This window comes from Drosophila obscura, unplaced genomic scaffold (assembly GCF_018151105.1).
Source record: "Drosophila obscura isolate BZ-5 IFL unplaced genomic scaffold, ASM1815110v1 contig_186, whole genome shotgun sequence".
Taxonomy (NCBI): Eukaryota; Metazoa; Arthropoda; class Insecta; order Diptera; family Drosophilidae; genus Drosophila; species Drosophila obscura.
The window spans coordinates 7,813,118-7,831,491 of NW_024542774.1; the positions used below are offsets into that span (position 1 = coordinate 7,813,118).

The 18,374-nt window shown below is 49.0% G+C and overlaps 2 protein-coding genes across 2 annotated transcripts; one reads left to right on the top strand and one right to left on the bottom strand.

Moving 5' to 3' along the window:
* Positions 1–1,417: 1,417 nt before the first annotated feature.
* On the top strand, positions 1,418–2,169 carry LOC111075890. The gene is made up of 2 exons (XM_022369409.2): positions 1,418–1,525; positions 1,586–2,169. The coding sequence occupies exons 1-2, from the start codon at positions 1,468–1,470 to the stop codon at positions 2,023–2,025; spliced, it is 498 nt and encodes a 165-aa protein (XP_022225101.2). The 5' UTR covers positions 1,418–1,467; the 3' UTR covers positions 2,026–2,169.
* Positions 2,170–8,522: 6,353 nt separating this feature from the next.
* Positions 8,523–16,166, bottom strand: LOC111075878 (zinc finger protein 423 homolog). Its single transcript, XM_022369389.2, is given in 5 exon segments — positions 8,523–12,197; positions 12,199–12,349; positions 12,455–12,597; positions 14,327–14,772; positions 15,991–16,166. Coding segments are annotated over 5 exon segments (3,822 nt in total). The 5' UTR covers positions 16,085–16,166; the 3' UTR covers positions 8,523–9,209.
* Positions 16,167–18,374: the final 2,208 nt, after the last annotated feature.

Genomic DNA, 18,374 nt, shown 5'->3' on the forward strand with positions numbered 1-18,374 from the left:
TGTAGCTTCATCCTCCTCTTTACTTACAAAACAGAAATGACCAGCGACATCTTTCACCTGTAATGCGTAAAATATGTTAAAGTTACATGAATTTCGTGGAAATATTAAATACCCCCCTGGTCGACAATGGGTTAACGTTCTATTTTATTGATTGAAATCGTATTCCATAATTTTTATATTCAGCTTAATATTACTAGATAGTTGGCCCTCTCAGCCCTAGACAAATAATTTTATCCAATTTATCAATAGATTTTGTACAAGATTGGCAGGTTTTCAGAAGTTCTTTTTATTGGATTGTTTACATAAAAAGGTTCAAGAAAAAACGGCCAAAGCATAAAACGTAAATGTTGACTAAATGTGACGTCAGTGTTGCTGGTCAACCAAGTTTCTTCTATGCGTATGTACTTTTGTATACCTTATTTCTTTTAATTGATGATAAATGTTTTGTTCCAAGCTCCATTGAAACATTACTTATGATTTTATCCTAGATTGACATGTTTCTTACCTCTTAATGCATATGTTTGTGCTTTATATTTACATTTATCCCGGTTCTACCTATTATTGGAACCCGTGAGCTGCAAAATTTCGTTAATAGAGTAGTTTCTGTATTAATTGGTGCCTGAAATTACAAACAATATCTCAAGTCCATAATATCCATTTTCCCAAGGTATGCAGATTGTTGCTCATTCCGTGCCAAAGTTGCAGAACAAATTCATTTCCCCATGTTGCTGAAATGTTTCCATACAAATCAAATGTTCTTAACGGGAACGCGTATGGAATGACGCAACAATGAATCTTCATTCCATATGCGTTCCCGTTAACAACATGTTTCTCACACCACGAAAAGTCATCACGAAAATGCTCTCTTCACCTCTGAAAAGAGAGCAAATTTTGAAACGCTCTCCGGACTCATTTCCGCCGCAAGGATAAGGGTATGAGGGTGACGTATGACGTCACAAAATCCAGAGCTTTCAAGAAAAAAAAAACACACCTCACCACATAACTCACCGTGCATGATTTTGTGATTTTTATCGCTGTCACTGATAAATTTATGTCGCATTCAGAAATATACCGTAATATACCAAAAAAATGTATGAAATATACCATAAAAGCACATGAAAGCTGCCGACACGATATATATTTGTATGCTAAAAGGTGATATTTTTGTGCGATTAGCGTTATAATTTAAAAATAACGTAATTTGAAAAAATCAATCACAGCATTGGTTCAAAGATACACTTTTTCGGCATAAATCCGTGGAGGTCTGGAAATGTATAGATTCGATTTTTCAATCGTTTAAGCAATAGATTTTACTTCTTCGGACCTCACGTGTGTCGTAGCCCTCAGATAAGTCAACTAATCTTTATAGTTGCTATAGAAATTGTTTATGACCATCAAGGGGAAACAGGGGCTGTATTCGAATCAGTATACTTTGAACAGTCGCGAAGAGAAAAACACCCAATAAATATGTGGAAGAAATTAATTTTTTCTGTGGTACTTGTGGCCTTTGTGGGCGTGCAAATCGGTGAGAAAATTGAGGCACTGAGTATGAACCTGTTGCTGACGTAATCAACTCCAACATTAGCCAGCTCGCTGACCTGCTACAGCTGTAATGATGCCACCTCCTGCAGGAACCCCACGGTCCAGACCTGCACCAACGCCACGGCCAATGCGAGCAGCCTCTGGCTGTCGACGTACCACAACGATGTGCCCGAAGTGGGTGGCAGCCAGAGCTTCTTGTGTGCCAATCTCACCTACTACACAGGCCCCCAAATCCCTGCCACAACACCTTATGGCCCAAACAACACTCGCACGAGTGAGTTCCTGGGCTGTGCCCATCCGGATATCAGGATCTGTGCTCGTACTCTGACCGATCCGGATGCCAGGGCCAACTGGAACTCGCACTGCGGCGTCTGCTATCTCGACAACTGCAATTCCCATGGACCTGCAGGAACCTTCAGTGGCAGTGCGTACACCATGATTGGTTCTATTGCTGTGTTGCTAGTGGCCAAGGTTCTCAGTTAAGCTGTAGAAAAGTGCTTAAACGCTTCGTGGAAATGTATTCGATGAACTTCGATTCCCCGAAATATCAAAAAATGCACTCAAAATATTGTAAATTGAATCACATTTATTATGGGAGAGATGATTATTAATAAAATCGACAATGACTCAAGTTTGAGACTATGAATCAACATCATTCAAAACAATCCCACCCAAAACATTGCCCGATCATGCGCTATCAATTCTGAGAATTTGATTGTTTTATTGCTTTAGCAAAAGGCAATCGTGGGGGTCTATGGTTGTAGAAGCTTTCCAGCTGTTACTAAGGTATGGAGTTGTGGGGTAGGTTCAAAATTTAGATAAGTTAACGATTAGATAAGGAGAAATATAGAGAACGTAGTAGTACCGTACCGTACACAAAAAAAATTGTGTGTGGTCACACTGGCTTTCTTTAGAACTCCAACAGTCTGGCAGCACCTGTGTGCGCGGCAAATTCGAACTTAAAAGGCTTATAATGTTTTTCGACGCTATATTGCTGTATTGCTATACCTTTTCCCGGCTACTAATCAGTTGCTCTGTGCAAAACGACTCCCATGTTGCAATATTTGCAACTCTCTTCTTCGCGGTAATTTTTCTCTAGTCCAATTTCGTTTGCACCTGCAGCGCTTGATTAAATTTGCCACCTCCAAATGCAAAGAAAAAGGAATCATCAAATATGCATGCAACTAGTGAGAGGGAAGTGGGAGAGGCAAAACTAAACCAGAAATCATAAAGAGCGACACGTGCCCTAGGCAGGATGCCAACCGCAAACGCTGCCGCCGCCAAACCATGTCCACCTTTTAGTTGAGTTTCCTAAGGCATAAATTATGCGCGATTTCAGCAGCGGCGGTGTTGCCCCGTAAAATTTGGCACCTGGCCCCAAACCGTGGGTCTAACCTTCGTACCGTGGGGCGCGTGTAACAATTTTACAGCTCCTTCCCCTCCCCAACCACCCCATGGACAACCAGCTGACGATTGGTGTAATGAAAGTGTTGGAGCTGCTCTATATAGCCAGCATAGAGTCGTGTATTTGTGTAAACAGCTTGTACTATGACAGAGCGTGGCAGGCTTCGGGCTCGGGTTCTGGCTGTAATTGAAATTGCGCGGCGTACGCGGCATTAAGTCATAAAAACAACAACTATAGGCCCACTATATAGCGACGGGCTACACACCGCATACACTATGCTACCCAGCAACCAGTTTGTCACACTCTGAGGCCAGGCACGTACGCGCCAAGAGGTCAAAACGCACTCTGGACATGAAACGGGGGAGGGATGGATATGGAATGGGATGGCCAATTGTGAAACTTGTCCGTTTCTGTCCATCATCATCATCATCGTCGTGGTTGTCATCTTCCGCGGCCCAAAACTGTGTGGGTCATAAAAGAAGTCACAAGCAGCGTACTTAGAACAAGTCCAAACACAGACACTGAAACCGAACCACACCACAATTCCTGTTCAGGCCACAAAAATTTAATTAAGGTCTGTGTCTCAGTCTGAGGCTTCTGGGGAAACGTTTACTCCGGCGATACATGGGGGACAGGCAGCATCTGATTATGTAATGCTTATAAAAAGAACAGGCAACCGATCTATATAGGGAGCATTGACACTTTTCTCTTCATTTCTTGCAGTTTCTTGCAGTAAGAGGTGAAGTAACATTTAAAGCTTCCATTTGCTTTAATTTGTTGGATCTTTTGGTTTCTGTGGATTAATTGTAATGAATTTTTAGCGTTTTAAACTGTTATGCAATCTCCTTGTGACTTCTGTCCGCCCACGCAATCGCCTGAAAAGAGTCGCACAGACTGGGGTACATCCTTTGGCACATCCTTTCCCAGCGGCTCCTTTTCGCTGTCTATCTGTCCGTCTGTCGCTCTCCTCTTCGTCTGGCTCCCTCTCGAAATTTGATCTTTTTGCCGTGATAAGAAATTGAGGGAGCAGAAACACTCACAAGGAAATGCTTGGGTCGGGCAATTGCTATGCCGAAGGTCCTTTGTCTTTGAGGACCTTTTATGTCTTATCAAGGCGAGCAAACTTGGGACTCTCTACGGATACTGGCTCCTGGTAATACAATACTTTTGCTCACCGAATGTGTGCTCGGCAGGAGTACAGGATTACCACAATCCACAGCTCCTTTTTAATTTAATTCGCGAGAATTTAAGGCGGAGGTGCCATGCGGTGCTGCTCCCGCTCCTGCTGCTGCTGCTGCTGCTCCTGGCGTATTCCGATCTGGCCTGGCTCCGCCCTCCCATTATTGTGTCAGCAACTTTATAAATTGCGCATAGAAAACAAACCGCCCGCAAATACCGCCGAAGAAAGAACCCAAGACATCCTTTGTCCTGCGTGATTGCTGTTTATATTTGGTGCTGCCTGCCCCTGAATGGCAATCAATCAATCAATCAAACCAGATATCGATATCGATATCCATTTACATAACGCAAATAGCAGCGGCACGTTCACCACGTTCTAATAAAGGGGGGTGACATGGATATATCTATTACTACATTAATAGAGTGAGCATGCCACGGGTGAAAGGAAGCGAACTCTTGAGAAGGTTTGATGCTGAGGGTGTTGAAGAGGGAAAATTGCAATTTAGCACAGCAGCACATAATTTTCTGCACTCTGGAAATTAACTTTGCCATCGGCTTTGAGTGCTTTCTCTTTTGATATTCATTTTAGACTTTTCTTCAGCCACAAAAGCACTCGCCAATAGCTGCTAGCAGACATGTAAATACATTTAGGTGTGCCGTCCCACCCATGCCACGCCCCAGACGACTCGACTCCCTGTGCAGCATGTATCCGGCTTGTACATAAACACCTACAGGCACACACACACACCAGCCACCAGCCACCAGCCAATGGGAAAGGCCTTTCGCTCGCACATGTGAATCCGAGAGATTATTATGTATCCGTAATTGTATCTGTATCTGTATCTGCAACTGTTTTCGGTTTCGGTTTCGGTTTTGGGCTGTCGTCGGCACCTCAGCTCGTGCCTCTGCCTCTGTCTCTGTCTCTGCCTCGTGCCCAAGGAGGATACAAAAATTAACCAAACTAAAGAAAAATTGTATAATAATTGCATAATTAAGTTCAAAGTGGAATGGAAAGGGAGCGTTAGAGGGGGAGGGGTGGATAGATATGTTTAGTTTTAATTTGTGTCAATTGTTGGTCCGATAAACATCGCGCGTGTCGAGTGTCCCCCAGTGTCGAGGGATTATTAATTGAATTAGCGCCTCGACGGCAGCCACTGAAGAGGATACTCTCTGTGTGGATCTTTCCCTCTCGCTGAACTGATCTGCTAATTAGTAGATGCCCCAGCCACAGCCACAGCCACAGCCACAGCCACAGTGGCCACTGTAATGCTGCAATTGCAGACAGGAAGTTGACAGCTAATTGACAACCACGAACGAAGACGAAACCAAACCCGAACCCTCTTCTCGAGGCGATCCATTAAGCCGTGAACGATGTTTCTTTCCTATTAGACTAAACCCAAATCATGATTTGCATATGACAGAACCATCAATTGGGGGAATATCTAAAAAGAGAGAGAGAGAGAGAGAGGGGGAATGGGAGATGGGAGATGGTAAGAGTATCGTCGTAAAGAGCTTAAGGAGCTTCCTGTCAAGAAATTCGCACGGTATTATTGACAAACGGATATGGGATATGGCGCTTTTAGAGTCATTTTCCCAGGCATTAACCATCCTCCAGCCACACATCATCAAGGACCATCAACACGAACATCCTTGCACATCCTTACGAGTCCTTATTCCCATCTACATCCATCTACATCCACATCCACATCACTCCCCCAATCGGTAAATCACGCTAATAAGCCGGTAATGAATATAATGTATGTAAGTGTAACCCTCGCCCTCACCCTCACCCTCGAAGGCTTCCCTTTTTGCAAAAATCGCATGTTTGGCCCACATTCCGTGCTATCCTTTCCCGCCCCTCACCAACACTCTGGCCGGAAGAGGAAGCATTTGCCGAGCACAAGGGGGTTGCAAACGGAACAATTTTTCACTTTTGTTTTTGTTTAATAAGGCATGCGAAAATATTTCACTGCCATCACTTACCCCCCCGCATGAGCAGGTCCTGCCATTGTCAAGGACCTCAGCACAGTTCTCCTTTGGCATTCTGGTTCGGGCCCCCCCCTCCCATTATTCCCAGCAATCCACGCTGATCATCATTTGTATCCATTTGCAGCTTGGTTTTGGGTGTTTTATCCCGTCCCAGTCCCCGTCCCAGTCCCAGACCCCACAGCTGAAGTTCCACTCTGTCTCCCTGTACGTCTGTCCGTCTGGTCGGTCCGTATGTCTGTCTCTCAGTTCCTTCTCTGACTGATGGGAGCTTCTTCATTTGTCAATGTAACGCTGTCTTGGCTCAAAAATGCTTTTCTCGCATGCCAGCCCCTAGTTGGAGCTGGACACACGAACCCAACACTTGGCAACACAGGGTAGAGCTTGGGGGGGGAACGGTTGGACAAAGGCGGGATGGATGGATCGATGTGGCTATACAGTGGGGATGTGTGGCTTTCAGGTTGTCTGTTGGACATTCAAGTCGCCTTGCCAGTCAGTCAGTCAGTTAGTTAGTTAGTCAGTCAGTCAGTCAGTCACTCGGCAGACTTTCAAACGCCGCACAGTGCTGCAAAATAATGTCAGTGAAAGATGAAGCACAATTGAATGGAAACCAATGGAAGCATTTTAAATACATGGAGAATGGGAATATATGGAGTGTATGTTTTGTCCATTAAATATGTATATGTATTGTAGATAGAATTAATAAATAAAGTACCCCTGTAATGGGCTCAAAATTTCGTTCTAATTTATTTCCCTCTATTGAGTAAAATACTCAGATGCCTGCCCCAGCTATCACTCAATATTTGAACCTGTGAAAACCATCATCTTTCGACCCACTGTGTTGCCCCTTTTGATGGAAGCGTGTAAAAACCCGTCAAATGCCTAAAATACCAAAAATAAAGCGATGCGAATCGAAGCGATCCGCGTGGACTTGATACGAGTACGGGAGAAGTACGTTGGAGGTTTTGATTTAAAGAGCCATCGACATTGGCATCGGCATCGGCATCGACATCGCCATCTCCATCAGCATTCAGCCTTCGACATATTGGTGACGCTAAAGCGGCAGAAAGACAAGTAAAAAGGAGTTCGCAGAAGCCACCAGAGAGAAGAGAGAGAGACAGAGAGAGACAGAGTGGGGCTGGGGTATCGAGCGGATGACGCGCCTGGCGGTCTGGCTTGGAGCTTGCATTGCATCCAGTGGAGCGTGCAGCCTGGAGTCCGAGTGGTGTGGCAGGGGGGGGGGCCAAAACGATCAATGAAGTCTCCTCGACAGTCTTTCGATTGCATTCGCCCCGTTCGATGCCAATTCCGATTGCCAATGGCCCAACGAGTTTTTCCATTTGCTGTGTGTATGTGTGTGTGTCGCTGCTTTGCTGTTTTTCCACCGGACACCTTGGCATGTGTGGCATGGCGCTAATTAACAACTGCCGGTGCTTTGTGTCCACTTGCAGCGCGGAGTGCCGCACAGGAGAGTTGTACTGCAACTGGAATTGGAGCTGGAGCTGCAGCTAGAGTTAGAGTTGGACCAATTGTTTCGATGATAAACATTTTTATTGATTTGTGATGATTGCCGACAGGGACAGGACAGGTGCAGGCCGCTCTAGCCGCTCTAGCAGAGCGGTGCGGTGCCTTTTGCCGCTGCAATTTATTAAATGCGATTTATTTGCAATTGCTTCCGAGAAGCAGGAGGTGCTGTAGATTAGACAACGACCGACAAGAGTCACCACTGCACCACTGCCAACTGCAACTCCAACTCCAAATCCGAGTCGGATCGGATCGGATGGGGCAGGCATTTTGCTGCATTTCATTCCAAGAAACAGAAGCGTTGTCGCCTTGGTAATCTGTTGGCGGGTATAATTGCCACCGGTCTTGAAGATACAGATAGAGATCACCCAACTGAGATGCCAATTTGTTGTGGCCCCTGCCCCCTCGACCCTCCCCCATCCCACGGCAGTGCCTTATGCGAAACTCCATAAACTCCGAACGGGCATTCGTCGCGGTTGCGCCTGTTGCGCACCTTTTTTATTGCCATTACGTGTCGCGCTTGCCGAAATAAACCAGAAACGAAATATTCGCCATAAAATTTTTGGACTTGGAGAAGCCCTCGAGGCGGAGCAGAGAGACCTCGCCTTGTCTCGTCTCGTCTCGTCACGCGGCGCATGTTGTCAGCTTCCATATAAAAAAAGTGCGGTGGGCATAAACGGGTATGCTCGCATTCGTACCTACGGCTAGGAGCCGCTCAACAAGATTTTCTTATCAGATTTTCCCCCTACCCCTCCACCCCTTCGAATGAAGCTTCTTGGGAAAGACATAAAGTATTTTGGATCTCTTTTCCTTTTGGTTTTTGTTTTGTTTTGTTTTGGTTTCAACTTGTGTTTGTTTTATTCACTAAATCATTTTCTGTCGTTTGTTTTTTTAGTTTCTTTAGTTCTTTTTATGCTACACATTAAAAATGTTTTTGGTGCTTATTTAAGACATAGTATATATATCCGTACATAACTATATAATATACTCATGTGTGTGTGTGTGTGTGTTATAAATTGTAGTTACATTTTTAATTATTATTGTTGGATATAAATACTGAAATACGCAGGCAATGCCCACTATATAATAACATACAAAAATCGAAATAAAAGTCGAATTCGTAACGCTAATCGCTAATTCGCTCGCCATAAATATGCAGTTTTGGGGCATGTAAATAAACGCATTGGAATCTTTGAAGAAAACTATCACACACAAAGGTTTATGTCGAGAATGTCTACGAGTTAACTAGGCGTATGTGTAATATTTTATGGTTTATGTTATCTACGAGTGAGACACATTAGACCTATGGGGAGTATGCATATCGGCATATCGGCCTATCGGATATATGTATCTGATTAATGCTAAACTGTTCCATTTACTGTGTGATTTCAAGTGGCAAGATCTAAGATTTAAAGAGGGCGAAATACGCTGGCAATACTTGTGCGAGCCCCAAGGATAGCAAAGGATCGTCGGGATCATCAAACAGTCTGGGGAGAAATATTCTTTGGGCTCTTTCCCTCCTCCTCCGACGAGTGTCCTGGATACTTTTCCCATTCTCTCATTCGCCACTTCCTCAGGCGCTGTTTGTGGCCCTTTCCAGCTGTGACATGACATCCCTTGGCCGCGTCTCGTGCGGCATCCGCTCCACCTCTATGTACTCCTCCTCGTCCTGGGCGGGCTCTGGCTCATCATCACAGCCGCCGGAGTGGCCCGTATCCGTGTCGTACAGCTCCTGCTTGACGGTCGTGGGACTTCGCACTGGACTCGGACTGGGCGAAGCACTGCGTCGCATCGGTGGCTCTGGCTTGGCCAGCGCTGGACGAACCGTTGGCCTCAGCTCGTGGGCGCGCTGGTGGTGCTCCAGCTCGGCGCGGAAGTAGAACTTCTCGGGGCAGATGTTGCAGTCGTAGGGACGCGAGTGGGCCCCGTGCTCGGCCATGTGGCCAAGGAGGCCGCCGGGGGCCGTGAAGACGGCCGAGCAGATGTAGCAATTGAAGCCGCGCTGCTCGGTGCCGGCGAAGGTGTGCTCCACCAGGTGCTCCTGCAGCTTCTGGGCGTGCGGCAGGATCATCTTGCACAGATTGCAGCGGTTCTCCAGGTAGGCAGCCGGCTGGGCCTGGATCGCGGGGCCCTCGCTGGCCTTGCTCCGCTTGCCGTTGAGGTTGTGCTTGCGGCAGCACTTCTCGCACAGCTTGGCCGGCGTGGTGGGACCCTCCACTGCCCCTGGCAGCGGCTCCAGGCAGAGGGCGCAAACCGGCTCCTGGAGACTGCCGCCACTGGACGAGGACTTGGTGTGGAACTTGGCGTGCAGGCTCAGCTCGAACTCCGAGTGGAGCGTCTGGCGACAGCAAATGCAGGCCAGGGGCAGGGAGGCGCCATCGCTGCCATGCTCGCTGAGATGGGCCCGGAAGGCGGCCACATCCTCCAACGGGTGGCTGCAGTGGGCGCACTTGCCCGACTGGCCCACCTTCGAGTGCTGCAGCTTGTGCTCCGCCAGGATGGCCGGCGAGGGGAAGATCTCGTCGCAGATGAGGCACTTGTGCTTGCCCGTCGAGTTGTGGCAGCTCTTCATGTGCTGCTCCAGCTCCGCCCGCGACTTGAAGTTGCCCGCACAGTAGGCGCAGCGCAGGCTCACGCCAGTCTTCAGGTTGTGGGCCAGCTTCCGGTGCGAGTGGAGTTCCGCCTCGCTGCGCAGATCCTGGCGCTCGCACATCCCACAGCTGAAGGTGGCAGCGGGTGCGCTTGGCGGCGGCGCCTGTGCTGCTGGCGGGCCATTGATGGAGGAGGCTCCTCCAATTCCTACTCCTACTCCTACTCCTCCTCCTCCGGCTGCTGCTGCTGCTGCTGCTGATTCGTTGGCGGTGCTGTTGGCCGGAGACGTGGACTTGGCGGCGTACATCTCCATCAGGTAGCGCTGGCTGAGGCCGTACATCAGGGCGGGATGGGGCGAGGTCTGTGCCTTCAGGGCATTCGTGTCCACCTGCAAGGGGCTGTAGAACTTGCTGGCCGCCGCGGGGCCCGTGGGTGCACTGCCTCCGGTCGCTCCCCCACCGAACAGACCCTTGAAGGCCACGTTGTAGTCGATGATGCTGCTGTTGTTGTTGGTGGCGGCTGCGGCAGCGGCAGCTGCGGCCAGGGGCGGCAGCAGGGCGTTCACATAGAGACTGCCCATGTTGGGGGAGCTTTGGGGCGGCTGCTCCTTGTCCTTGCCGCCGCCGTGCTGGCTCTGCATGTGCCTGTCCAGCAGGAACTCCACGTGGAAGGTCTCCGGACAGGAGGGACAGCGAAACTGTCGCGCATGCGCCGCCAGATGGAAGTGCATCTCCAGCTCGGAGGAGCACACGGCCCGGCAGAACATGCACTGCAGCGGGTTGGCCGGACTGCCGCCGTTGCCGCCCATCGGGTGGTGCTGTTGGTGGTGCTGCTGGTGCTGGTGATGGTTGCCCAGCTGATGGCGCGTCTTTACGTGCACATGGAAGTCGCCATCGGAGCGGAAGACCTCCATGCAGGCGCTGCAGCGCAGCAGCTTCGTCTCGTGGCTGTGGGCGCAGGCCAGATGCAGCTGCATGGCCATCCGCGTCTCGCACATCTCCGAGCAGAGGCCGCACTTCAGCAGGGTGAGCACGTGCTCGGTGATGAGGTGCTGCTGCAGCTCCTCCGCCTTGCCGAAGCTCTTGCCGCAGCTGGCGCTGCAGTTGAACTCGGAGTTGGCGATCAGGAAGTGTCCCACCACGTGACGCTCAAAGTCCGACTGCTCCGGCAGACTCAGCCCACAGTGGGGGCAGATCAGCTGCATTCCCTCGGCAATGTGGCTCTTCAGGTGATTGCGGAAGCTCTCGAAGTCGGGTAGTCCCGCGTTGCACTGGTTGCAGAAGAAGATGCCGGGGGGTGCCGCTGCCTGCGGCGGAGGATTGGGCGCTGCGTTGGCTGGTGTCTGCGGTCGACGCTTGTTGCTGCTCAGATCCGTGGGCAGGTCGTCCTCGGAGGGTCGGCTCTCCCGCGGCTCGGGACTGCCCAGATCCGGCTTTATCTTGGGCAGATCCAGCGCCAGCCGTGGACTAAATGTTCCTGCGGTGGCCAGCCGGTTGAAGTGCTCGTAGTAGGAGTTGGGGCTGCTCAGGCGATCCAGATGGGTGGCGCGCATGTGCTGGAAGAGTCCGGCAATGTTTCCAAACTTCATGGTGCAGTACTCGCAGCTCAGCTGGAAGCCCTCCCCCTCCTGGACGGGAGTCTTCGCCGATTGCTGCTGCTGCTGCTGTGACTGCTGCTGTGGCTGTTGCTGCTGCTGCTGCTGCTCGTGGACATTCTGGAGATGGGCATTCAGCTGCTCCAAGCTGCTGAACTCCGTCGCCTTGGGGCAGTAGCTGCATCGCAGCAGCGGGGTGGGTGTTGGCGTGCCGGCCACATGGCTGCTGCGCGATCTCTTGGGAAAGTCCAGGCGACTGGAACTGCTGTCGGTGGCCAGGGCCAGGGCATAGCGCCGCTTGTGCAGGCTCCCATTGCTGGACACCGACGCCGAGGCGGAGCCCGTGGACCGGGGACTGTAGTTGAGGGCATTGGGGATTGCCGCCGGCTGCCAGTATGGCGGCGTTCTTCTTGTGCTTCTGCATGTGCGAGGTGAGGGCCGCGGCCGTGTTGTAGCCCCTGTTGCACATGCTGCACTGGAACGGCTTCTGGATGTCATGCGTCTTCATGTGGATCTTCAGGTGATCGCTAATCAACAGAGAGGATGATAGGCAAGAGGATGACAGTCAGATTGGAATAAAGTATAGCAACTATAGTTGTTGTTGTCTCCGTTTTCACTGGTGTTCCACTTACCTTCGGGAGAAGGCCGCCTCGCAGTGCGGACACTTGTAGTTGCGCTCGTTGGTGTGCAGCTTCTTATGGCGATCCCGGGAGCGTTTGTGCTTGAACAGCTTGGCGCAGTACTCGCACTTGAAGGGCAGATGCTCGGCATGGCTCTGCAAGTGGACAGATTAAAGGGGAAACTCCATTAGTACTCCATTCCCACTGGCACAAGTGCAATCTTAGCTATATTCATGTCCCAGACACAGGCCCAGACGGTGACTTGGGCCAAGAGAGCTATTTGAAATTCTTAGAAGACAACCAGGCAGCGTCGTCAACTGTCCGTCTACCCCAGTTAAAAATGTTGACGATGACGACGACGACGACAACGACAACGACGGCTCCTCGCTTGAATTTATAGATGCGTCAATCTGAATCTGAATCTGCATACGGACTGACTCGGACTCGGGCTTGGACTTGCGTTTGGACTCTGCCTCTGACTCGGCCTCTGTTGCTGTTGCTGTTGCTGATTCTGATTCTGTTGCTGATTCTGTTGCTGTTGCTGACTGCGAGAGAGAGAGACTGACGGGAACCGTAGGTGTTTCACTTGCGACTTGTGGCTTGTGGACAAAAATTCATCTAAATGCGCGACGCCTCGCTGTGCTGTGGGGGAATGGGTTTGGGGGGTGGGGGCCTACACCCGCAACCGGTTTACTTTTGGGGTTCTTTGGCGGCTGCCAAAGCGTCGGTGGAGCGCTTTGAACTCGCTGAGGAACAAAAAATGAGCCCATTTGTATGCAGCCCCCCAGCTCGGGATGATTCGCGTATATTGCACAATATACTCCACTCGTATACGACCCATACCCTTACCCATGCGACAGTTTAGCCGAGTTAGTCGCATCCACACACACACACACACAAGAGAGAGAGAGAGAGAGCGGCAGAGAGAGCGGATCCCAGGCAAACTTCTTCGTGTTGGTTATGGTTTTTTAAACTGTCGCTCCAATCATGATCGCCATCAACATCCCTCCCCCATAAGCCGCGCCCCACCCACCTTCCTTCGGGCGGAGAACGTGCGAGAATGGCCCGAAGACCGAATTCTTAATATCTGTCCCCCCTTTCCATTCCCTTCCCCATTCCGAGTCCAGGCGCTAGGATCAAAGCGAGCGCTGCATGTTAGACCCTGGCCGGCGATAAAGATCAGCCGCTGCGGCGGTAGTCCGTCCTCCTAAACAGCAGTTGCAATTGGGTTAACAAGTTGCTGATGTCATTTGGGCGGTGTTCGCAGTCCAAGAAGCGTTTAAGCCGAATCACAGGGGTGAGGGCTAGAGGCGGCAGCCATAAAGGCCCCCGAAAGTTTCGCTCTTAGATGATATGCGAAAAGATTACCAAAGGAATGTTGGATGGATGCTTGGAATGGATCTAACTGAAGGTTAACCCAATGGATCTGGGGTATGATGAAAGCTTTAAGGGTATATACATATATATGTATATGTATAGAGATGATAACTGTAAGATATATTCCCTTTAGATTTTCTTTTTATTCCCAAACCTTAAATTGATTAAAACCGAACCCCTTAATGTCTTTCGGCTTCTTCCACTTCCACTGGCAATTCAATTTCAATTAACAAATCCCAAAATTGTGCAACAAAGTTCAACCTTGACACCCGAAAAGCGCCAGGGCGCCAAGCGCGAAGCAGTCTGTCACCTAAGTGTCAATCAACCCGAACCGCAACTCGAACAAGCGTCAAGTGCTAAGCGCCTTATGGCCATGCCAAGATGGTAATTAAGCAACCCCCCCACCCATCCACCCAGCCACCCAGCCACCCATTTGGGGCGCGTAACAACCCCAAGGAAGTAAGGGGAACGGAAGGGAACCCTTGTCGTGGGAGACGAGACACTCACCTGCACGTGATGCTTCAAGTAGCCGAGACGCGGAAACGTCTTATCACAGAACTGGCACTGATAGGAGCCGTCGCCGCGACTCTTAATGCCTTCGCCTGTCAACTTATCAAACTTTGCGGCTGCTCCGCCAGCAGCGCCGGATCCGGATCCAGCTCCTGCTGCTCCTGCAGCTGCCATTTTGGCCTCCTTATTGATTTTGCGCAGCTTGTTGGCAATCTTCAGGGCCTGCTGGTGATGGTAGTGATGGTGGTGGTGGTGGAAGTGCGGCTGTCGCTTTGGCTTCGCAGACTCCTCTCCTGGGACACCGTTCGACTTGCCGTCACCCGGATGGAGCTCCTCCTGCAGGGCATTCGTCGAGGCAGTGGCCAGATGATGGGCGTTGGGTGTCATGGTCCCATCGGAGATGCTCGGCGAGTAGCTGGACGAGGTGTGGGTACTGTACATGTCTGGAATGGACAAGAGCGGGAGAGAGATCTCAATTAGAAGTTATGTCCGCACTGTGTGGGCGACTGCATCCTGATTAGCGGCCCTGGGGGACGGGGGATCGTACATATGTGTGTGACTAAGCGACGACAGGAAATCAACGTCGGCTATCAAATGCTGGACACGGAATTAATTCAATTAGCACCGCATCGTTTGGTGTCCCACCCCAACTGGGGGATCATCTCCCCCCCCCTCCCAATTCCCATCTACATCTGACGCTGACCCTCTCTGTAAGTGAGTCTCATGCAAACTAATTGCGCTTTGTTCTTGTCGTCGTTTTAATTACGGGTACACCATCCATTTAATCCACTGCCCCATGTGGGTATCCGTCTCCCGCTCTCATCATCTATCACCACGCGCCAAGTGCCGTCTTCGAAAACTGTTAATTGAACCCAATTGCAATTGCAAGTGATCTGGTCTCGGGGACTACTTGCTTCTGCTTTGGACCCTGCTCTGGGTCGGTCAGGGACTGCGTTTGTTTTCCCTCGCATCGCTTGAACTCTGAACCGCCGATCCAAACTTTAATTAGGAAACATCAAACTGATGCAGCGCATCGCATTCATTTCTCAAGTTATCTTTGGGGTTAAAGAAAGTTGTAAGAGATTTGAACCCATTCATTCGTTTGATTGAATTGCTGTATGTCTGCTGAGATCATAGAAAGGGGAAAGGGTATGTCAAAGAGGTGGAACAGATTGGCCGAAGCGGGGACAGAAGATGGGCAGAAGATTTGTCTGTAATTTGTGCTGTATTTTTATGACACTTTACTTTCCAGGAATTAATCAATTAGCATTATATTGTTATGCAGAGTCTAAGCTGTAAAGAACAGATTCCTTAGTCATTGAAAGTGGCATAGCCCCGTCGGCATATTAACAGCAGATTCAAATAATTTAGTTAATTTTTTTAACTTTTGGCACATGCAGGGAAAATCTTCTTTTATTTAAGACTGCAGCTTACGAACCCCATTTTCCAATAGATCCTCTCAAACCAAATCCCCTAGAATCATCGCTTTCTATTCTCCAATACTAAATCTTCGAAAGAATTAAGAAGTAACCCTCCTATACGTTGCCCCCCGCAATTTAAACTAGAACTGCATGCCAATGGAATACGGATATTTAAATTCCCTGCCACATAGCCCCCTTTCCCTCTTAGATTCCTTGCCCCAAAAAGCTCGCTTAATTTACCGTTATTTGTGATCTCCTTGGTGGCCTGGATCTTCTCAATGAGATTCTCCAAACGCGAGCTGGGGCCGCGATAAAGCATTTTTAGGGCCATCATATCATGGCATAGTCTCAATAAATTATCCAAATCAATTATCAAATTTCACTAATTAAATTTCACTTAATTCCACGGCACTTGGGCACTTGTCTGGCTCACGCGAGGCATTAAATGTTAATGCAACACTTTTGCTGGCACCAAAGGATCGCACTTTGTTGTTGTTGTTGTTGCTGTTGTTGTTGGGGGATTTTTTTGTTGTTGCTGTGGTTTTATTTTCTTGTGCTGTGCTGTGAGGTTTTTGTCGCGCCGACGCACCACGAAGGAGACGTCCAATTGCCGCGAGCACCAAAATTGTACTAAAATCAGAGCCGAAACAGAGCCAGGGCCCCGGGTCTGGTCTGGTCTGGTCTGGGCCACCGAGCGACCAAAAGGCCGAAGTGAGAGCAGCGGGCGTCGTCAACGACGATGTCGAGACCAAAACGCCTATAAAATGCGATAACTAGGCGAACTGGTTCTCGTGCGTGTCTGTGTGTGTGTGTGTGTGTGGTTGTGTGTGTGTGCGTGTCTGTTATGAGAATCCCAAAAGGCACACACACACACACGTTTAAACATAAAAAAAGACGTCGGCGTCGCTGTCGTCACGACAAATGAGAAGCAACAGAGAAAGCAATTTAAATGGCGCCCCCACCCCACCCCCACACACAGGCACACAGACACACAGCCACACGCATAGCGAGAGGAGAGGACCGAACGAACGCATGCTAACGGAGGTGGGAGAGAGCAAGCTGAAATGCGCTTTACATAAGCACCACACACTGAGCGACCAGAGCGAGACGGAGCGAGAGACACAGAGCGAGCGAGCATTGGTGTTGGTGCCGTGGCGTATATACTTGAGCGTGTACTTGAGCACTCATGAGGTGGGAGGGGCTGGGCTGGCAAAAGGCGGAGCATGGTGCTGTGGTGCAGTGGCTCATTTCATCTGGAGTTTTGGGGCTCCTAACGGGAAGGGAATGGACTGTGGTGAGGAGAGGAGTGAGTGAGTGATTGAGTGGAGGGGTAGAGTAACCGTTGATACATTTTATAAATAATTTATTTGCACATAAAAAATATAATTTAACTAAAATGTCAGGTGATGAGGCGACACTTGTCCACTTTTCTTTGTAATTTTTTGTACTTTACAGGTATTTTCATGGAAAAGTATTCAAGAATTGATTTCCGCTAATAGAAAAAATTGGTAACCACTAAATACAGAGTACATACGAGTGGCATTGGAAATTCAAAGCTATCCGAAACTTCAATCTATCGAAGCTTCACATTTAAGATAGAAAAAGGTATCCCGTTTTAGTTGTTTTTAAATCATTTTAAAGCAGTCTAAAATCTTTTAATGAATAAGTTAAACATCAGCTATTTTTCCCTTTTGTCCATGGGAAGGCAACAGCATTTCCATCCAAAGGTTTTCTTTTTTTTTATAGTCATAGCATAATATGTTTGGGATAAATTCGGGGCTATCAGAACTCCTTAACCCTTTCAACCTATTTCCGTGTAAATGTCAATTGCCATTCTGTTTGCAAACGGGCGAAAAACATGACCACAATCGAAACAACAATACAAGAAACAATTGGGGAAAAAAGTTAAATGACGCAAAATGTCACAATGGAAGCAAAAAAAAAAACAAACAAAAAAAGAAAGCCAAATGGTGAAAAACACGTTTAAGCCATTAGCGCGGCCCCGTCAATGTGGCAAACGGAAATGTTGCAAAAATAAATCCGTACACACGAAGATTCTGACAGGAGAGCACATCACGGTAGAGTAAGGGACAGGAAAGGACAGGACAGAAGAGCACAGTAGAGGACAGAACAGAACAGCACAGGACAGGACTGGGCCAAGAAGAGAGCTGCAGCAAACGCGTCACTAAAAGCCAAATTAATTATGCATGCAACGACTGCCTGTGATATTGTGGGCAGGCAGCCCACAAATTCCCCCAGCTCCGCAAACAAAGTGCAGCCAAAAAAAGTTTGAGACTTGGATGGGACTGTCAACGGCAGAGAGTGCCGTTTGCGTCTCCTCCTGTATCCCCCCCCATGAAACTATCAGTGCAATTAAAAAATCACTTTTCACTAGTTTAGCCTCAACTCTACTCTACTCAATGTGGTTGCTCTCCCGCTGCCACTTCCACTTCCACTTCCTCTGGTTTAATGTTGTTTTATTTCGGTTTTTTGCCTCGCTTGAAGCGCTGCTCTCCCATTGGTCTCCGCTTTGGCCAGCCAATGCGCATGCCTCGCACGAAAGTATATAGATGGAGAGGGGAGAGAGGAGAGAGGAGAGAGAGAGAGAGAGAGAGAGAGAGAGA